This window comes from Carassius gibelio, chromosome A13 (assembly GCF_023724105.1).
Source record: "Carassius gibelio isolate Cgi1373 ecotype wild population from Czech Republic chromosome A13, carGib1.2-hapl.c, whole genome shotgun sequence".
Taxonomy (NCBI): domain Eukaryota; kingdom Metazoa; phylum Chordata; class Actinopteri; order Cypriniformes; family Cyprinidae; genus Carassius; species Carassius gibelio.
Window position 1 is genome coordinate 14,020,880 of NC_068383.1, and position 23,122 is coordinate 14,044,001.

Consider the following 23,122-nt stretch of genomic DNA (forward strand, 5'->3'; position numbering starts at 1 on the left):
TTACTCTTAAATTTGTTGTTCAATTACCATTTCTGCCCCTGCATTATGCCGTTTTGCTCATGATCTGTTCTTCTCTTTTGGCAGGATGACTGGAGTGGCATTAATTCAAACAGAATTCAATCACACAGCAATGCTGATGACAAAGCCCATAGCCTAGAGACCCTTCCTCCAGGTAAGAACTAACCTGACAACCCATGTGCATAATCAGCTCATGTCAGGATTAGTCCGCTCTCATAATTCAAGATTTCTTTTTCCGTCCCAGATGAATAATGGAGCGTTTTGTTCTCAGGGAAATGCTCAAAGACAGACTTTAATGAACAGCTTGCACAAAACAGGGCATCAGGTTTTTCTTCTCCCGTAAACAGAACTTAACCTGAGGTTTGCTGCAAAAGTTGGTGTTGAACATTTCACTTAAGGACAACTAAAAATGCATGAGAGTGATTTGAGAGTGACTTTATGACTGGCCTGAAGACAAGAACTCCGTGTCTTCACTCTTCATTCCCTTCTGGAAATATATTCCTTTGTGATCCAACTGAACTGGGCTGCTTAATACATTGAGCCTTAGATATTAACATATGCTTTTTATAGACTCCCTGCATTTAAAAGCAGTATTGTAGTAAGGTTGTGAATGCATTATTGATTTAGCTCATTAGATGTCATGTCATGCTATAGCTCTGGAACTGAGGTCCAAGGAGAGCTGTTCTATTAAATTGGTCATAAACATCAGATTACATTTCATGTGTCGTTGCATGCCGTACAATATGTTTCCTGTCTGTTGTTGTTCTCCCAGGTGCTGTTTCAGGGAATCATCAGTAGTTTCTTGTCTCCCTGTGTTATTCTTGTAATTTAGGTCACCCAAAAGATTTCCATCAAGTAGAACAGTCACCCAGGAGTACCAGATTTCATCTGTAATAATTAAGAGAACAGATTTAAAGTGATAGTGTGCCTAAAATTGCCATCTGCTCACTCTTACATTGTTCCTGATTGCTTTTTTCCCCTCCTCCTTTCACAGAACATGGACATAAAAACAGTAGAACTACATAAGTGTTTCTCAGTTTTCTTCTCAGATGTTTTTCTCAGATGTCACTGTAATTCTTAGTCTTAAATGTATATTCAATTTTGCAACACAGCATGATGTACGTGCTCACTCTGGGCAGGATTTTGGAATGGATCATATTACTGTGTGTAGTATCTCGACCTGGAAATTGGTGATGTTCACACTCTTCCTCCCGCTCCCCAGCTAAGTGTGCATGCTGCGTGTCAGAGAGCACTTTGTCTAGAATTTTGCACTGTCAAGTGAAGTGTGGAGGTCGCAGCTGAGACACTCTGTTCTCCTTTGAGAAGCTAATTAGTCTGATGACAGCCCCTACAGTTCTCTGCCGTGGGACAAGCTATCGGCCGTGCACAAGTAGGGTTTGTATTTTGTATGAGTGTTTTAGTGGTGTTGTACGTTATATTGGAAGTGCCAAACTTTGATCCTTTACTTTTGCTTTCTGTGGGCATCGTTTTGGCCTAAATTACAGACCTGAGCTCATGAGATGACATTTTTCTACTAGCTATCACAGAAGGCCAACTTTTACATTGTGGGACAGGGCTGTTATAAATGTGTCTGTCAAACTTCGGTGGATGAGTGCATTTGGTGTATTGCAGTTCAGGTTTATTAACCTCAGTTTTCATTAACTTATGCATCCTATATTACATCACTGTTGTGCGTGCACAGAGTGTAACGTTGATCCATTGGCGTCTATGCATTTTGATTTATCGGCCTTGTATTTTAGAAAAAGAAAAGTGGCAGTATTTTTTGCTGATGAAAGTGTAACTTTTGAGTTGTCCCAAAAGGCTTTAACAGAAACTCTTCATCTGCTTAGATAAATCTTTTATGCTGTCTTTGCATGTTCAACACGATTAGTTGGCAGGATTGAGCACACTATTAAAAGGTATATTTAATACCTTTCATGGACATTTATGGGTTTCATAATGTTGTCAAATGATCACTGGTTATTACACTTCAGAGTATTTGGTTTCTCTTAAAGGATTCTGGTTTGGAACCATTGGTCAAAATAAATGGACAAGGGTACACATTCAATCACAAAACAAAACTTATATTGTTGATTTCAAACTGTATTGCTGGCCTTTATGAATTTCCTCAAGTCTGCATAATGTACCCTTACTTGAAATTCACACTCTAATGATTCTTTTTTTTTTTTTTTTATCCACTAAAAAGATGTTAAAATATTTATTAAAAAGGCATTTTAAAGACAACAACAATAATTAATTTGTTAAAGTCTTTGAAATGTTGTCTTTTGTTCATGAACAATTCCCATGGCAGTGGTTTTGGCCTTTGAGTTGAAGTGTTCTGCTGGATAGCTGGGATCAGTGGCATGAAATTCTCACTCAGGTTCGTTTCAATTATAATACAGAAGACGTTTGCCAGAGTCCTGCTAAATAAATGCTTTTAGTCTTTCGTAATGATAGATAACAATCAAATTCTGCCAGATGTTTCTGAGGTCTACGTATCTCCCCAGCCATCTCTGCCATTTAATTCAATGAGAACGGCGACTGCTGCCATGTTACCGTAGGAGGTGACTAACATCAAAATGGAAAAACAGCATTTTTTGTTGAGAGGAAAGCTAAGCTTGTGGTTGGGAAATCATTTAAAGCAGATTGTTATGGAATGGCTCCATTTGGCAGATATCCTGATGTATTATCATTTGGAAAATGTCTTTTTGACAGATTCACCTGCGTTGTAATCAACTAAAGATGTCTAGACAGCCCTTTCATGTTTTTATTGGCAAATGTGATTTATATTGTAATAATGGGAAGCAGTGCATTCAGGATTTTTGTCTTTACTTAAAGAGATTCTTCTAAGAAACATGAGTATTTCATTCAAAAACACACAGTACACTTTTGTTCTTTGTATTATAGTGTGAAAATTTGTCTTTGTAAATGATAAATATGATGTCTAGAGTGATAGGTGTCTTTGGAAATGTACTTACTGACTATTATTCAGGTGGAAAGTAGCTTACTCAAACAGTATGTTAAAATGATCAATCCACAGCATTTGATTCATGTGTACAGGGTAAATATCAGCCTTTTGTTAATAGAAATGGCAAGAAAACAATTTAATTTGACTTTTTTTTTTTTTTTTTTTTGCAATGATTTAGATGTTTTGTTTACTCCGACATCCAATGTTTAATCATCCGTTTGTCACATTTTTCAGGTAAGGTTAGGTGGCAGGACTTTGACCAGGACCTGTACGTGGGAGCTACAGCGGTGAGACCAGGGCAGGATCCCTACGCCCGCAACAAGTTCAACCAGGTTGAGAGTGACAAACTCAGAATGGACCGCAGTGTCCCAGACACCAGACATGACCAGTAAGTCCCAGTCGAGTTTTAGCTCAGCTCATTCATTTAAAGTGCCCCTAATATGCCATTTTTTTAAGGTTCCCTATATTGTTTAGGAATCTCCTACAATAGGTTTACTGCATGCAAGGCCAATTAATGCTTCAGTTTTCTCAAAATATGCATTTAATATCAGCTAATTTTTATTCATTGATTTGTTTGAAGCAGTTCTAAGAACCATTGGTCGACCGCGTACAGCATGTGTCGGAAACGATACGCCCATTGCCATAGTTTTGAATTTTGAACTCAAAAGAAAATATAAACATCTATTATTGATCATACTTACAGGTTGTTATTCAGTGGAGCAGCTGGTCCAAATAAACTGGGTAATGAGCCATCTTTGAAGAGCAAGCATTTTGTGAATCCCGTGTTGATCTCCCTGAGATTAGAGAAGCAGTCGTCAGTAAAATGATGGAAACGCACAAAAAAGATTGGGCTTGTACTGCTTTGGTACAGTGGACAAAATAACTTTAACCACTGATTCTTTGCAGCCTCATCTTTCGGCAGAGAAAATACAACAAATTTACTTTCACAGTGCGGGACACGTCGTCAAAAGTTGGGGTCAAAGTTGTTCACTGCCAGCCAACGTAAAACATAGTCGGAAATTATGCAAATGTGTTATTCCGTGTAGCCATCAGGGAAGTGGGATTCGAATTCTTTCTTTCGGGAGACAATAACTTTATTATAGTGCACTTTCAGCTTTACAGCTTTGAAGATTGTTTACATTCACTTACAGTTACATGACACACTGCATGAATGACAGTATTTGAAATGGCATAATCGGAGCACTTTAAAGGGGTCATGAACTGAGAAATCAAAATTCCCTTGGTCTTTTGACATATGAGATTATTGTACAATGAAAACATCCTGGAAGTTTCAGAATTCATAACTTTCTTGATAAAACAGCTTATATTGAAGCAGATCTGTCAAAATGACGGGTTGTGGAATGTGGCACTTTATGACGTATAAGTGTGACTAAACACCGCCTCCGCAGAAGAAGATCGACGTCTGCTTCTATATCATCACTGCTTGCTAAGCCCCGCCCACCGATTAATAACTAAATAACAAGATCGGCAAATGCAGATCTACACAGAAGTCAAACAATAAAGGACAAAAACAGGACAGAGAATAGTTCTTTTACTTTTAAAATGAATTTTTTTTTATGTAAAAATCTTAACATTATAAGTGTTGCTCAGGGAACGGAAAATAATTTTCTCCTGAGTGGGCATCTGAAGGAATGTCATATTTGCTGACGACAAAAATAGGAATTTCTGGGCACTCATTTTTTCCTCTCATAAATTGGCCTCCCACCACTCTCTGGATTAAATAATGTGTTGCACATATTTAGGAAAACCGTTCAGTTTGTACAGGTTTAGTGTTAAATGCTGTTAGATGTCCATATTGTTTTCCATCACCAGTTTAATGTACTGCACCATTTTTTTCTTTTCTTTTCTTTTCTTTTTTTTTATTTTTATAAAAGGTCTGTAAAGGTTTTAAGTTTTGGGCTACTTTTTGATGTTAGAAAAATGCTCGACCACCCACATTTACACCTCAGCAATGCCTTTTTCAGTGTTCACCAACCCGGTAATAAATTACATTAGTACTGTTATTTTTTATCAATTAAATATCCTTGCTGAATAAGAGTGTTAATTTATTTCAAAACAAAGTAATCGTACTGACTGCAAACTTTTGAATGAAATCACATTCAGTTATGAACGTGATATTGCATAGCTTGTCAGTGTTAGTGTTTTTATCAATGCCTTCTAAATTTTTTTAAAACCGCACACAGCACTTGTCAACTAAATGAATGTAACATGGCAAAGATGAATGCACTTTTAAAAGTTGAATGTAAGGGAGTTTAATTTCAGTTTAAAGTTTGACTAGTGCTATGTGCTGTATTAACAAAAAATTAAAAGGCATTTATAAAAACACTAACACTGACAAGCTTTGCAATATCACGTTCATAACTGAATGTGATTTTCATCTTATGAACGCGATATAGTGTAGCTTGTCCGTGATCTATGGCTCTGTGTATTTAATGCATCTGAATAATTTCCATCTGAAACGTTATATAGATTAACCGTACTATTTATTAAAGAAACGGCTTTAATGACGAGATGTGCATGACAATCTCATGCGATTTATCGTGCATAAGATTTTATGAGGATGATATTCAAGGATGATATTTGTTGATCAGAAAGTACAAAGTAGATGAGTAAAACTATGATGACGCGTGTATTCAAAGCACTGCCATTACTGTCTAGTGCATGGAATGGTGTGCTGTGATTGGTTCAGAGGATATATCGTGCTCTGCAAAAAAAGGAGACTGGCATTTGTCGCGGTTTGGGAAAAAAAGGGAGAAAATCTGACCTAATAACACAATTTTTTATTTTTGTTTTTCACAAACCTGCCTTTCTAGAGCAGTTCAAATGTGGCTTAACTCTCGAGTTTCAAAAAGCTTCAGAATCCTAAGAAATATTATCTGGTCCCCTGAACATAACTTCATTAGAGCTGCGCTTAGCTCAGACTGTATCGATTGCGTGAGAAAATGAGGTTTCCATTAAACACTCATGTTACTGTGGTGTTATAATGACTAGATGTAACTGTCTTTTATTGTGATTCAGACAGCGTAGATATCTTCACAAAAAACATCTTGAGCATCTTCACCGGAAACACATTTCCCTTATCTCAGAGGGCTGACGTAAAAGCTATGCGGGCTTGGTTGTGCTTGAACATAAATTGGTCCCACAGCCAGTCAAGTAAAAGCTATGATGAAATAGTACTTTTTTTAACCTGATGTTAGGCTGAAACAGATTGCTCTGGATATGTCAAGGATGATATTTACAGGGTCACAGTGTGTCCTTAAAAATGTTTTAAATTCAGTTTTATTAAATATATGGTCACAAGTTTTAAATTGTATATCAAAAGTCTTAATTATAATTTAAAGAGGTCTTACATTTGGGGACGGAAAACAGGATTCGTGACAGCCTAACGTGAGTATGAAACTTCAAAAGGCTATGATTGAATTTAATAAATGTGAGCGATGAATGTTAAATGTCAAAACACAGGGCTGTTGCACATTCTACAATCTATAAATAGCAAGCATTTATGCCAAGCAATTACTCATGATCTACTGTTGATGAATTATGACATTGTTTATGTTATGGTGTTATTTTTGTTGTTGTTGGAAAAAGTACACATTATGTCTCCCTCTTTAATTTTTTTATTTTTTTATAAGCAGCTGGAAGTAGTAGCCAATATATATTTAAAAATAAGAGTCCTGACGTGTTTATGCAGTTTAAGTAAAAAAAAACACATTATTTTCCATATAATGCACATTATTGTTTCTTCTCTATACCCTGCCTTCTGAAACGTGTCGATTTGAACAAGGCTTATTGGTCTGAAAAAGTGAGGTGTGCTCTGATTGGCCAACTATCCAGTGCATTGTGATTGGCTGAATGCCTCAAGTGTGTGACTGAAATGTTACGTCCATTAACATACGCTGTTCTGTGGGGGTCTCCCTGGCCAGCAGCACGAGACTCAATCCAGCTGCTCTGCTCGTGCACATCCCATCCCATCCGGTTAAATAGAAAGATTCATTCACGATCTGGACTTCACTAGACGAGACAAAACCGACAAAACCCATTACAAAGGAGGCATTTGTTGCATCCAGTTGGGACATAATTACTGTTTATAATGTCTTTTTACGCATTGTGTTGGGTGTCACACTGTATAAACATAAAACCATGTCTGCATTTGTTATCTGAGAAACAACAAACAAGCCTACTCTACACTGCTTAAAACTTGCGTTTGAATCATCATTGGCAAATTGTTTAAATATAAATAACGTACTTACAGGTTGTGAGTCAGAAGCGCCGGACTGTCCTTTCAACGTTTGAACTGCCCCACTTTATAGAAACGGCTGTTGTGCCACAGATGCATTGCAGGCTACTGGTTCAGGAAACAGTCCTCATCCTCCATAAAATGCGCAGCACACATATGAATATTTGGGCTGGACTGTTCTGGAACAGTGTTGAAATAAAACTTAAGTACTGATTTCTAGTCGTGTCCCTCTTTTGGAGGGCCAAACAAGTAGTTTCGCTTACACAACGAAACACACAGAGACTCCATAAGATGGCAGCGGCAGCAAAAGAGAGAATAAAAGTTACGCCTACTTTCTTTGCGTGAACATTTGGGCGGCCTGTGTTTTGCAAAATATCAAAGGCTTTAGTTTTGAAAAAAATAGAATGAATTTTGCATTTGATGCTTGGGGGTTTGTCATTTTTAATACTTTGGTTAAATCTGGTTTAATCGTGTCTTAGTTATATAACCATTGTGGACATGGGATTCATTGGTCTGTAAAAAGCTATATTGCGAAACATTGAGGAGCGTGTTCTCACCCTCTTTTCTTTCAAATATTCACTGTCATCACCTCTGTCTGTGGTCCTTTCCCAGCCTGCATGTGACAGCCCAGTGTGTTGGGTGAAGGTGCAGATGGTTTAGGTTGGCCAATGTCTTCCACCACTGTTTCCACTGGTGGCCTGCAGTGCAGGGCTGGGCTCCCAGGACTCACGGATTTACTGCTGACTAACCTTTTTTTTTTTTTATTACAATCTGGTAGAAGTTACAATGCAGAACAATGCATTTCAAGACACGCCGTGTCATGTGCCATCTAGCGGTTTTAGTTCTTGTGAACGCATCCTGTGTGAACCGCTCCTGAGTCAAGAATATGGATGGAATTGTATATTCTGCTTTCTGGGAACAGAGCTTTAATTCACAAAGCTCAGTAGCCGATATTTGCATCAATAAGCCGATAACAGATCTCTGAATGATGAGAACCCACTTTTTTTTTTTGTTTCGTTTTTTGAATTTCTGGAGATACATCAAGCAGCAAGGACATCTGCTCATCTTTTCTTTCTTCACTCTCTTGAGCTCGACCTTTTAAGCCTGCCTGATTTTCAAAATCCCTCTGAACCATCTGAGCTCTGGCCCTTTCTTGGAGAAAAGCTTCTGTGTGCTTTGGCTGGTGTCTGCTTGGCTTTTGGGAATATCTCACAGTGCTGCCAACCGCTGCAACTGGCAGAGCAGTCGTGAAGTCATGGACTGATGTCTCCATGAGCCACATAAGCAAACATTTGCCCACTGTTGTATGACTGCCACACAGGCTGTGTAATTAAGATGTGTTTCTCACTCACACCGCCCAGTCCTATTTCCACCCTTTGTGTCAACATATCATATCGATCTGTTCCCTCCAGGTCCAAAGTTTTATTTGCCACATTTGTACAATTGCAGTGAAATGTTTTGGCTGCCCACCTCCCATGAGTGTGCTTGGGAACTAAAAAGAAAAAGAAAAGAGAATACAATGCAAGAAAGGGGGAAAACACTGGATATATTTGCAAAAGGACAAAGGGTGCATTTTGATTACAAATTTGCCTTTCGAATGTTCATTACAGGTTGTGTAAAACCTGATGAACATGTTTTCCGTGTCTAGAGCTTCAGTGAAAGCAAGGGCATATATCCATCTGTTCGAAAAGTCACATCATCAATGACAAGATTATTAGCTTATTTGAATAGAGACTTCAAAATGTAAGAAAATCAGTATTGCATATTTATTTTATTTGACAGCATTTCTTTTTCACATTTTTTTAAAATCGCAGCTATGTCCATATTGAAATGAGTTTCAAATCCTAGATTTCCAAAGCGGTCTCAGACATCTGGCCCCAGCTGTATGTGTGTGTGTGTTGTGTTGAGTACATAATGGTTGACATGTTTATTCCTAGGCATCGTAATCTCACGTCAGATGGATGTCTGTTTTAGTCACTTGGCAGGGGATGTTACTGGCATGGCTCTCAAACGTTTTTGACTACAGTTTGGTTGGACGGAGTTCAAATCGAATTGTATATGGATGTGTGTTAGAGACAATGATGTGTGACCTGACCTGAACGGCACAAGAACAAGTTATTAACTCAAACTTAGATGTGTTCATGTAAACATAATTATTTATTTATTAAAACTAGTTATGATAATGAAATCTGAAATGCATTATGTTCTTTGCAGCAATTGTAGCATATTTGGTTGCAATTTATTTTTTGCTGGAACAAAGCACAGTTGAATGATAGAAGAGCTTCTAACCAGGACCTTAATTGACTAGATGGATAGATGATATTTAATATCAGTATTAACTTTACATTTTTTTAACTGCTGCTAAGAGAAGAATTCAGAGAAATAACCTCAGATAGCTACTTCAGCTTCTGCTTTCAGCAAACACACTGAGCCTGAAGAGCCTTATTGAAGGCTTATTGTATGACTAAATAGACCACCAAGACGAATTTAGTAAAATGCCAGTAAAATGGAAACTGGGAAGAAGAGACTCTAAAGTTAAGCTTTCTGTCATATTAGATAATTTAATGGTTTCTACAGTGTTACAGGCATTGCACAGAAAATTAAATTGGGATGTGCAAGAGCATATTCATCACAATACATATTCAAAAAGGAATGTTTTAATATCCAAGAATTTGGCTTGCACTTGTTTGGATTAGATATGCAGCAGTTTTAAAATGCATGTGTCCATTCATTCTGATAAGCCGTGGAAGTTGTCTTTGGGTTTGCTGCTGTAAACATTTTTGGCTTGACCTGTGTTTTTCTGTGCAGCTTCATGTTAACGTCATGTCACTATCTGTCAGTCAGTTTCCCTCCTGGAGAGCTGTTGATGCTGCAGATGACATTATCCTTGATGTAAGTCTTCTTATCGCTGCCCTTTCTCCATCCCTGAAGTGCGTGAGCTTCATTCCCGATGCAGACGTCACGTTCAGCTCAGAAGACACACAAACCATGCGTTTAAAACGGCTGTAAGACTTTTTAAAGGTCAGCGCGTTCTATACTTTATTTGCTGGAATACCAACCTTTTGTATTTTCTCCCAGAAGTGAGGAGAATTTGCCCTCTATGTTTTTGCACCATTACCTCCTAGTGAATTTACCCCAAACTAAAAGAATGAAGCACACTAGTCCTAAATCCTTCTGTTAAATGCTTACCTAAGCTTGTAATGAGGAACACATGCTCTTTGTTTACTCCTGAGAGACTCTGCTTCTGTTTTGTTACCCCTGATGGCAGCAGGCCACGTGTCTTATTGGAAATGTTTTTGGCGGGTGTAGTTGTTGTCTTGCTGAAGCCATAGCCTATGTCTAGTGTTCAGACCACACCAAAAAATAAAGGACCGACTTGCCAATGACTTAATGAATGATGTCTTTCTGCACATGATGTATTTCTTGTTTAGAACTTTTTTTTTATTAATTATAGCTGAGGTGAAGTGTTTTCCTTGAATTAATACCGCTCATAAGGCTACAGCAAGTGTACATTATAGTTTTAAAAATATTAGGGCTGTCACTTTATGAAATGTGTATCTGTGTGTGTTTGATTGTGTTTAAATAATGCTATAACGTTAGCAAGAACTATAGTAAAAATGATCAAAATTAATTGTATGCATTCCTAAGCATTACATAAATTTTCTAGCAATATTAATTTAATTAATATTTTTATTATGCGATGCCATATTGTTGTCTATTCAATGCTTTTGTCATGCCATGTATTTCAGTTATCCTCATTTTACTGCGATCTACATTTCCCTCACCAATTATTGATGTTTAATGCACAGCAATTAATTTAATGTGATTTTAAAATTATGGCTGTCAGTTTCACATTTGTGTGTGTGTGTGTGTGTGTGTGTGTGTTTAAATAACACTATAAAATTACCAAAAATAAATATTTTATGGATAAAAGTTAATAAATATTGATTGTATAAATTTTCTAAATATTAAATTTATTTTCTGTAATTATTAGTTTTATATATTTTTTTAATTGCAATGCTATTTGTCTATTCAGTGCTGTTAGCATATATGTGTATTTGCAGAGAAATATGAAAATTCCAGTAAAATTAAGATAATTCAAATATTGCTGTTTAAAGTGCACATTTAATGTTTTATAAAATTATAAAATGCCAAATTTTTCATATTTGTGTTTAATATATGAAACGCATACTGTAAAGTTAACAAAAATGATTTTCGATATAAAACATATAAATATTAATTGTATGCATTTTCCAAATAATATTAAGTATCTATAAATATTTATGTAAATTATATTTTTAAGTTGCCATGCCTTTTTTGTCGTCTGTTTTATGCTGTTGTCATTATGCAGTGTATTTATATGATCTTTGTTTTACTGGGATCATCACTTTTCAAATGTTGGTGTTGAATTACAGTTACTTAAATGAATTACAAATTTTGATTATTTAAGCAAAATCTTAAAACATAGTAGCTGGTGTTCAGCACACTGAGACCAAACATTTATTCTGTTAGCTATTGACTTGAGCTGCGACAGTGGAAGTATTTGAGAGTTTATTTGGTGCCATGCTGGGTGGTTGGAGGCCAGCGGAGGGAAGCGTGCCAGTGGGATATGCTCTAAAAAGTGCTTGTCTTCTAGTCAAAGCCTCCATTCTATTAATGGCCTACTGCACAGTTATTCCCTGCAAGACCTCCAGCAAACAGGGCTAGAAATGAGTGCAGGCCCCTTAATGTATTCATGAGGAGTCAATGAGAGTATAATGGTTGAAAGCCCCATACTTTTCAATGCAAAGATTGATATGAATGTGATTTCTCTGGCTGTAATGGAATTAAATATGATGCCAAGTGTGTAGTGTTAGCGTCATGGATGACACTAATCTCATCCCTTTACTGAAGTCAGTTTGGAATCTCTGATGGTGGGCTCTCAACCTTGACCTGTTGTTTAACAGCAGTGTAGGAGGAATTGACCCCGATTCCCCTGCCAGGGATCCAGTGGCTACAAAATCGATGGAATCAGTGCAGAGGAAGCATTGTGCACTCTTATCCTCGATGAGAGGTGTTAGGAAACCGGAGGATTATCCCCAAAGCTGTCAAATTAAAACCTCTGTGATATAAACCGTGTGGGTGTGTGTTGCTGAAACCTTTATCGTGTGCATGTTTGGAGACTCAAGTCCAGAGTGTTTAAGTATGGATGACCTCCTGTCAATCTCAGCCTGAGAGAAGCATTAAATGAACGTGTGCTTTGAGCTTCTCTGAGGGCATGAGACTGCATGCAGGTGTAGCACTAGCAGTGTGACAATGGGTTTTCACTGTGAACTAGACTTCTACATTTCCTGAAGAAATACTGGTTTGTCCACATCAAACTTGCTACCATGATGCTAAGTGTTGGTTGGTTTTAGGTGGTTACTAGGTTATTGCTTACTAGCCCATGTCAAATAAACTCACGTCAAACCCTCTGTAATATAGAGTGTGTCCCTCCGTAAGGTTAGTTGTTTTTAATATAAGTAGAAGTGTGTTTTTCTTAATATATTTTATCTTTTTCTGTCTCTCAGTTGCCGTCACAAACAGTGGAGGACAGATCTTTCTGCATCCAGTGTTGTTATCACTTTCCACAACGAGGCCCGTTCAGCCCTGCTGCGCACTGTGGTCAGGTGGGACGTCCCATGTCGAATAACAATTTTCACTGCATTATGATGTAGGGCTGTCACAATACCGAAATGTTGATGTCAATACCAGTGAAATTTCACTATCTTTGGTGCTAACTTCGATATAGCAAAACGCTTATTGAATACTTCAACTCTTCTATTTAAAATGTGAATATAACAAATTTGCAGTATTTCTTAATCAAGTAAACATCGTTTATAGTTTTAAAAAAGTAAACCAAGTACAAAACTTTATTTGTTGTCAATTTTTGTAATTCAGTATTACTAATGTCTACAGTGGTGAATACAGAATATTTTGCCATATATACAGTACACTTAAGTACAGAACTACACTACTGTGGTTATGCTCACCATAGCTCACCATTTATTTGATCAAAAATAAAGTAAAAACAGTAAAAATGTGAAAATCATTACAAGAAACATCAAAAACATTGCTTTACTGTCACTTTTGATTATTCTAATAAGTCCTTGCTGATTAAAGGTATTGATTTCACATTTTACTAACCCTAAACACAACCCCTGTGTTCCTGTAGCTCAACTGGTAGAGCACTGTGCTAGCAAGCAAGCAAGCGCAAGGTTAGGGGTTCGATTCCCCGGGAACACATGATATGTAAAAATTGATAGCCTGAATGCACTATTTAATTTTTAATTAATTTAATTTTAATTTAAACTTTTGAATGAAATTGTACCTCTGGTATATCAGCTAAGATCTAGACTAAAATCTCTCGCTCTACACTTCTTAACAATCTATTCAAGCCTTCCTCTTTCCCTGTCTTCAGTGTGTTGAAGAAGAGTCCTCCTCATCTGGTCAAAGAGATCATATTGGTGGATGACTACAGTGACAACGGTAAGTGTTTTGAACTTAAAACTCCCAATCAAACTAAATGATGCACAACCATATATAGTCCGTTTCGTGCTCATCATGTTATTTGGCATGATTGTATAAACTGTGTCATCATGACACCAGCCATGCTCCCTAGTCCTCAACCATCACACTACTTGTTTTTTGGATGCCAAACCTCTAGTTAGCCTCTTGTTTTAATCAAATCATCACCTGTAGAAACAAATTCTGGTGCTAAAACTAATGCACCTGATTTTATATTTCAGTGTTTCTGAAATTAATCAAGATTTGAAGTGTAGATATGTCAAAAAAAGAGACACAATCCATGAATGTTTCATGAAAATATGATCCTTGATCATTTTCTAGTGCAGGGATCCTCAGATCTTGACCTCGAGATCCACTTTCCTGCACAGTTTAGCGCTAACCCTAATCAAACACACCTGAGCATGCTAATCAGTGTCAATCAATGTCGTTGGGATCATTTGAAAATGGCAGACAGGTGACTTTAATCAGGGTTGGAGCTAAACTCTGCAGTGCATTGGACCTCCAGGGCAAGATTTGAGGAAGGGGGTTCTAGTGGATTTCTCTTTGCCAGCTCTCCATCAGATTTTTCAAAGAAATTTGGCTCCCAGTTCCCTGTCCTTAAGTTTCTCAAGACCAGAAATAAGTTGTAGCAAGCTGTACTGTACATGATGTGCCCTTATTAAATATATGGTGACATTTACAAAATTGTGCAGACTTCTTCTGGATGAAGGAAGTGACACAACTTGCCCACTGGCACATCTTACCACATTCCTCCTGTGTATATTAACTACAGCATACTGTATATAATAGGAGAAATGTATTGCCCTGAACACTTGAGCTGACACAATGTTTTCTCTGGGCTTTCAGCTGAAGATGGTGCTTTACTTGGGAAAATCGAGAAAGTCAGAGTGCTCCGGAACGATCGTCGAGAGGGTGAGTGATTTCTAACCCTCTGAATGACCATAACATTGTGAATCCGAACTATGCCCAAGTTAATATGTGAAGACCAGTGGGTCTTTACTGGCAGCTCTTGTTTGGTCATTACAATTTAAGCATCTGTTACTGTTGTGACTAATTGTGATCAGCCTCAGCATGAAATCATTAAAAGCACTGAATACTTCATAGGTACAAATATGGAGACGATAAAAGAAGAGAAAAGCAAATGGTCTGTTATGAGTGTATTTTTGGAAGGAGTTTTATATCACTTGTCAAGCAAAAAATGCTGTTCTGTAGCCAAAACTGCAGTTTGTTTATTCGTATCCAAAGTTTTCTTTTATTTATTTATTAATTTTTTTAACACAAATTACTCAATATAATAAGAAAGAAAGAACATGCATTACTTCAGTCCCTGGTAAAGCTTGTAGTGAATTAATGTTAGATTGACTGTGAGTGTCAAGATGTGAAAAAAAAGTGCTCATATAGATTTTGTTGTTATAAAGACCCAAACTGGTTAATTCATATTTAATGTTTCTCTGTGCTTGAAAATCGATCCTTAGGTCTCCACATAAGCCACTAAATAAGCTTTCACTCGTTATATCTTAGATATGTTTTTTTCTTATTTTGTGCCTTGTGACCATACATTATATGAGATCTAAATACATTGGTATGGTGACAGTCATGTTTTGTTTTGATGTTAGTTTTTATAATTTTTTGTTTTTGTTTGATTTTAATTTGGTGTGTTTGTGTGATTTTTTTTTTTTTTTTTTTTTTTAAAGGGTTATTTTTTCAAATAATTATAACAAGTAGTTGTTGATAAAATAAGTAAATTACTAGCAATGTACAAATTTAAGGTTATTTTGGGTGTCTAACAATATTATTATTAGTAGTATTCAAATAGACATTCATAATGAAATAAAATAATAATTAATTGTAAAATGAAATGCGCGATTAGATGATGAAACTATCAGAGGTTCTTCTTTTCCCTATAATGGCTTAACTTTGTATTCATGTTTAAAAGATGGTTTTTGTCTACTTTACCGTATATATTTGCATCGGACAGAACTGATGTAATACCTCACCAATAATAGACATAATTAACGGGCATCATATCATTACTTTTTCCAAAATGTCATTACCAAATTTGTGAAGTACTCAAAATGCCAAAAAGCCTTTTGACATCTGTATGTTAGACTATCATTATGGTTCGCTGCACACTTGTGTCTAGATCATGAAGTCAAAATACAGGGAGATTGCATCAGTGCTTTGAGTCTCAATGTTCCCTGTGTTTCAGGTTTGATGCGATCCCGAGTCAGAGGGGCAGATGCGGCCACAGCCAGTGTACTAACCTTCCTTGACAGCCACTGCGAGTGTAACGAACACTGGTTGGAGCCCCTGCTAGAAAGGGTTGCTGAGGTCAGCCATGGTTTTCTTTCTAGCAGCAAAACATTGGGTCTTGCGGTTCTCAGATTTGGCAAATTAGCCATTGCTTTTGGAGGCTATATTCACACATGCTCATTACAGCAGTGGACATTTAGCAGCTCACTGCAATTGCCAATGTCAGGCCAAGATGATAGAAGAGTAGATGAAAAGTAGTTTTCTTTGGCTGCCTGTCTTGATGCACAAACTTTACTTGCAGTGCTGTATCATTATACCTGTTTGTATCCGATCCTGCTGACGACTGCCAACAATCCTCAAACAAGCCGTAAAAAACTGTGGGGGGAAACTAGTAGGGGTGTGCATTGGCACTGCCCTCACGATTCGATTCGATTACGATTCACCAGGTAACGATTCGATTCAATTCGATTCTACGATGCATTGCGATGCATCAAAATTCTACTGCACACAAGGCAAATTTTTCATCAGTCATGAGGCAAAACAAGCAGATATTAAACAACAGATTTTATTGGCTGCTATGTGTCTCCTGTATCTTTGACATAAAAGTTATTAAATTAAATTAAATGTAATAAAATAAAATAAAATGTAATTAAATAAAATGTACTAAATCAAATTAAATGGTACAGGGTATTGGATATGGCATTTTCATACCTGAAAATGAAAACAATCAAAATCACTGCTTTCAGTGCTTTTTTTTTTTTTTTTACACATCTTGACGGAGATGACAGGGCACTTCCTGAAGTCCTGTGCAAATATTAAAATAATAAGTAACACTATTTTAACAACAACCACCCAGGAATAAAAATATTCAGTGCAACAACACACAGTAACCACTTATTACTGTGAAACTTTTTTCAAGTAGTTAAGTAAAGTGCAAATTATTCTCAACAAAACAGCAGCTTAGCAGCTATATGACAATGACAATTATATATGCCTGCCCCCTGATCCTACCATCACATCAGCTGCATACAATCGGTAGCTTATACCGGGGCTCAATTGTTTCAAGCATGTGGCAAAACCCCACATTTTCTACCACAGAATAGGGTCGTAGATCCTTCGCTATAAAACATGCCACCGATCGTGTGATCCTCTTTGCTCTCTGGAAGTTGTGTGGCAATGTTGATCAGGATACCAATGATCAACATGGTTCGTGAAGTTAGCTGTATTGCCAACGTGCTTAATTTTAGTGTGGCAGATTTTACACACCGCGTAAGACGTGTCTAGTGTCCCATTCACTTCATAAAATCCGAAATGTGCCCAGATGTCCGCTTTCCAAGCTTTGGGCGCGTTTTTTATAATCCGTCTATCACGGTCATCTCCCTCCGCCTCAGCCATCTTGCTTGTTGTTGTTGTTATTCTCCCGGAACCGGAAGTATTTAAACTTCACAACTTTTTTGTCCGCCAGAAAATAAACAGTGACATAATCGATTATGGCACTTTGCCGCATCGATGCTGAATCGTTCATGCCCCGCATCGCGATGCATTGCCGAATCGATTATTGTTGACACCCCTAGAAACTAGTGTCATTCAACACTGTGTGTTAGTACAGAACATAGATAAGACCGCAGTGTGTGTGCACAGGTGTGTTTAAATTGTGGATGTGCAGGTCCGTTCTAGATCAGGATTGGATTGACCTAAAAGAAATACTTGCTTCAGTTGTGTCTGTAGGCACACGTAATTACTCTGAAATTGTCTCAAGGCTTTTGACTACCAAAATAAATAGAGGGCACAAAGTACAAGACACTGAAAGTATAAATTACTGGCATAAATAGTAGTAAGAGGTTTTCATTTTGATGACCCAGATAAGCACATGATCAATTTGTGGAGTTAGTGACCCCAGGATTTATACAAGCGCTTCATTATGATGATTATACAGAGCATGAATTAAATGTTATCCTACTTCTGGAGAAGTATCTCCACACAAAGCTTTCATTGAAGCGAAATAGTTATTCTACTTTAAAATATTTGTGAGCAGAAATATACGGCCTAAATTTAAGAGTAAATCTAGACAAGTGATGAACTCTTATTGAATCAGTTTTTCTTGGTTTTTGACATTTTACTACATCCACTCGTCATTAGTCGTCATTAGGATGAGTTCTTCCAGCTTTATATCAGTATTCACCCAAACACAAATTACTTTCAGTCAGTACAGTGAATTTCCTTTCTGTATATTGCCAAAAAATGTCTCAAAACATATTTTTGAAGACATTGATTTTATACTAACATATTACTGAACATGTTTTTATTAAAACATTAGTTACAAAAACTTTTTAGATTAGGCAAAATTTGCATCATGCATAATTTTTTTTTTTAGCAAATTATCAGTGGTGAGCAAAAAAGCATTTTTGCCACACTAGAAAAGTGTTCTCAAATTTGTTTTGAGACTTACGTATCAGTCTTTTCCCAATTTGTAGACATACAGAAATAAGGTATGTACCATTAGATGATGATATATAAATATGTTCCAAAACTGTTAAGAATTGTGTCAGCTGTGAATTGTGGCCCTGTTTTGTAACCACGCAATTTGTTGCCACCAAAAAATTGTTGTGATCAATTTTAAAGTATCAGCTATTGTGAAGCATAGTTTTTACCCATATCTAGAGAATGTTAATTATTATTGAGTTGCTTTATACAAACATTGATATTCTGCTCCGTTGGGCCTTTCTCGGTTAAAAAAAGTTTCGCAGGAACCATCATTTTATCCAAATAGTCATTTGCTGTTTCAAAATGTTTAATGCAAGAAGTAAAATACAGTGAAAATGTAGAATTTAGAAATAATTAAGGCATGTTTCTATTCATCAGAACAATTTGTCATTCACTAAATTAACTGAAGACAGATATTTAATGATTTGAATGTACTAATATAACAAACCATAATTACTGTACCTAGATGCATATAAAATTGCCTTGTGGAAACATTGCAACACGGTGACAATTGAATTTGTTAATTCAGAGGTGAAGCCACAGTCGGGATGATTAGATTCTTCAGGGTGTCCCAGAGTTGTCATGATGAATATTGGAAGATGTCTAAGAAGCAATACATTTATATTAAGTGTTAAATTCTCCACGCCTGTCACGTAGAGTTGATCGTCTGTCTTTTCTGGAGTGTTTAACTCGGCACTCAACTCTAAATACTCCAGTGATGTGTCAGTGAAAGTCACGAGATTAAAGGGTTTTTCTAGGTATTTCTGATAGATTTGCCATGATTCGTAACGGCAGAGCAGTGCACATTTCTTAATGTCAAGGCTTTCAGCAATTTTAATTCTAGTTTAATTTGACTGTTTCTATCACATTCCATCTTAAGATTGCATTGTAGCACAGATGCATTGAGAATTCATCTCTTTTCATATGCTTGTACTGTCAGCCCAGCCTCACCACATTTGTTGTTCTCGGCAGGATAAGACTCGGGTCGTGTCACCCATCATAGATGTCGTCAACATGGACAATTTCCAGTATGTGGGGGCATCTGCAGATCTTAAAGGAGGTAAATCTCTTTCATCAGCTCCTTTTTTATCATAACATAATTCAGTCACCATCCAGAGCCTATTCCTTTAGATTGTGTGCATGTGTGTGATATGATTGCATCCATTCATGCATGTACAGTATTTGTGTGTGTTTATGGACAATACAGAACATGGCATTTGTTAAATTTCATGTGCAGGGCTATATTCTTTGTGTGGTACTGTATGTTAAAATGCAATACAGAGAGAATTTCTGGAGGCAGTGCAATGTGCAGAAGAGTAAAAGAGCATGATGAATCTCAAAAAGATGAAGTGTCATTTTAGAATTTTTTATCCCCGAGTAGAATAGCTTTTCTTCTATGACTTTGGAGGTGTCTGGATGCAGTGCTAAATAATTTGGAAATGGATGTATCCATGTTGGTATCACTATTCTATAAAGCAGCATGGGTAAATAAATATCATTTTATTTATATTGGTTTTTCTCAGCATATTTTGGTTGAAGGTGTGCTTGTTAACTTGCATTCAGACTTTGCCTGCTTTTTCCTCTTTCCTTTAGAATATGTTCAGAATGGAATACTAGCACAGGACTGCATACTGTGCACAGTATTCAGTGTAAGCTACTTTAAAAAAGTAGTTTGTAAATCAGTAGCAAAACATTTTAAATAGTAGGATGCTACATTTTTGTCTGTTTGGAATACTGCATCTTGAATTTGGGGATTAAAATGGTTATTTACAGTTCTCACAACTGTTTTACTTCTATTAATTCAGCAAACAGTTAAAATGCATATTCCATTTAAACATATTGTAGTTCTTTTTTTCTCTATTTAAGAAAATTTGAAATCAAGTCATTTCTATTTTTTGATTATTTTTTAAATATTTAAATTTATTTTTTTCTTAATATTCATAATATATTTATTTTAGTAATTTTAGTGATAGTTATTTTTATTAGATTTTAAGTATTTCTGTTTAGCTTTGTTTATATTTAGTGTTTGTAATTTTTCATGTAATGTTTTTAATTTAATTAATGTTCAGCTTACAAAACATAGCCTTCTTATTTGCATAGAGCACTATATTATGATTTTTTTTTTCTTTCTTTTTTGCATTTAACCATCTAAAGCTACCAAGTGTCAGATTTTATGTTGATTCCTGTGTACAGCAGACAGAAAACAAGAGGCATTTGTAAAATAAGACTTGCCAACTGTAGGGTTTAAAGGATACAGCATTAACACAGAACCAAAGCCTAAACCCAACGATTACTTACAACTTTAAGACTATTCTTTTGCTGTCTGGCAAGCTGTGGTATTTCCTACTGGAAATGCAAAATACGGTTTTAATCCAGTTTTGTGTGGAATGTCTTTTGGTGAAATGAAATGAAAACATTTGAATACTGTGCACAGCACACATGCTGCAAACTGACAGTGTTTGATAGTATGCTATTCTGAACAAAGCCTCAGTCTTTTTATTACAGAAATTGCAGTATCAGTAATATGCCCCTTATTCCCTTTCCTGACACATGGCTGACAAGGGCATTGAACCTGCATTTAAAATCCGATTTCATCCCTAATGTAATGTCTAATCTGTATCCAGGTTTTGATTGGAATCTAGTTTTTAAATGGGACTACATGACCCTGGAACAAAGACGAGCACGGCAAGGAAACCCCACTGCTCCTATCAAGTAAGCATGTGTCTCTCTTCTTAAGTATTTATGTTACAAATGTTTTGGATCATGAACCAGTGAGTCGGTGATGGATTATTGACAGATGACTAGTTTTTATTCTTCTCACACTGTTCTCTAATTAATTCAGTGTCAGTTTTTTTCTATATATATTGGGACCCTGGACCACAAAGCCAATCTTATGTTGTGGGTATATTTGTAGTAATAGCCAAAAATATCTATTTTTGCCAAAAATCATTAGGATTTTTAGTAAAGATCATGTTACATGAAGATATTTTATACATTTCCTACTGTAAATATAACAAAACTTCACTTTGGATTAGTAATATGCATTGCTAATAACTTTTGCCCCCTCAGATTCTAGATTTTCAGACAGTTATATTGGCCATATATTGTCCTATCATAGTAACATCAACGGAAAGCTAATTTATGCAGCTTTCAGAAGATATATAAATCTCAATTTCGAGAAATGTACCCTTATGACTGGTTTTGTGGTCCAGGGTCACTATTAAGCTTTGTTTTAGTTTTTGTAATTTTAGTACTTCATCTTAATCTTATTTCACTTAGTCGCAAAGTCGACATTCACATGTTTTTTGTCCAGTATTTTTAGTTCATTTTTTTAGCTTAATTTCATTGACAAAATGTTTTAGTTATTTATGTGTTATTACAAGTAATTTTAGTGATTTTCTTGTCCAAATTCTATGCTCTCAAACATGACATGTGGTAAACTAATGTGTATAATCCTATTTAAATGCACATAAGATCTGCCCCCAAATGTTAACTCTTCTGTCAACAAGGAAAAAAATCCCCTAAAGTTCTTTGAATAACGAAATAAGAAGTTACCCCATGTGCTAGCATGCTTGCTTGATTGTAAAAGGTCTGTCCTCCAGGGAATGACTCAGATCATTAACAGCTAAAGGTGAGAGGGACAGAGAAAGAAAGGTGTGAAGGGACCGAAATGGGGGATTGTATGGAGGGTGTTTTTCTGTGATTTGAAATCTCAATCACCATGCAGCGATTACATTAAAAGTACATTAACATAATAAACAGTGTAGTGCCTTTATGGGATGTGCTGTGTAAAAGTCTTCATAACACAGCACTCTTCATTCTTGTTAATTGATTTCGGTGTTGTTTAATGACTGTTTATGAGGCTGTGATCAGATCGCTCTATAGCACTGAAGAGTGAAATGAGCACAGTTTTATAAAGTCACAAATGGCCACTGAAACAAAACACATCTTCGTATATGTTTTATAGAAAGTAAGTTCTATGAAGTGTAGAAAGTTCAAGATTTGGTTTGATTTGATCTCAGTTTTCATATTTTGTGCTGCTTGTGTTCTCCAGGACTCCCATGATTGCCGGTGGCCTCTTTGTAATGGATAAGGACTACTTTGAGGAGCTGGGAAAGTACGACATGATGATGGACGTGTGGGGTGGTGAGAATCTTGGTGTGTGGATGCTTTTTCTCTAAATGCCCTGCATTTCTTCTGATTGGAGCTAACTGACTGGAGACATAGTGGATCCTTTCAATGTCCTTTATTGATTTTGTTGAAGATTTGCATATTCAAAGTGGCCCCAAAAACATATTGCATTATATGTATATGTATGTATATGTATGTGTATATATATATATATATGTGTATATATACTGTATATAAGGTAAACAGAATAAGGGAATTTATCTAATGCACCTATTTTATATCAATGTAATTTGAAATCACATTACATTGTAATTGCTATTAACTACTTTAAAGTAGGATCTATTTATAAGGCTGAGTGAATTCATGCATCCACTACAATTATTCCTAAATCTGAAATCTAAATCTTACTCAGACAAAATGTAATGTGTCCATCTAAGGGGCAATTCAGGTCGCCACTGAAGAAC

General features: G+C 36.3%; 1 protein-coding gene across 2 annotated transcripts in view; it reads left to right on the top strand.

Annotated features, from left to right (window-relative positions):
• Positions 1-23,122, top strand: part of LOC128026236 (polypeptide N-acetylgalactosaminyltransferase 2) — a 64,774-nt gene that overhangs the window by 35,186 nt on the left and 6,466 nt on the right. For both annotated transcript variants that reach the window (XM_052613106.1, XM_052613105.1), the window contains exons 2-10: positions 85-172; positions 3,221-3,374; positions 12,794-12,892; positions 13,684-13,751; positions 14,637-14,702; positions 16,000-16,121; positions 19,500-19,587; positions 21,152-21,239; positions 22,582-22,685. In XM_052613106.1, the coding sequence (XP_052469066.1) occupies positions 85-172; positions 3,221-3,374; positions 12,794-12,892; positions 13,684-13,751; positions 14,637-14,702; positions 16,000-16,121; positions 19,500-19,587; positions 21,152-21,239; positions 22,582-22,685 (877 nt within the window). The remainder of the gene's footprint in view (positions 1-84; positions 173-3,220; positions 3,375-12,793; positions 12,893-13,683; positions 13,752-14,636; positions 14,703-15,999; positions 16,122-19,499; positions 19,588-21,151; positions 21,240-22,581; positions 22,686-23,122) is intronic.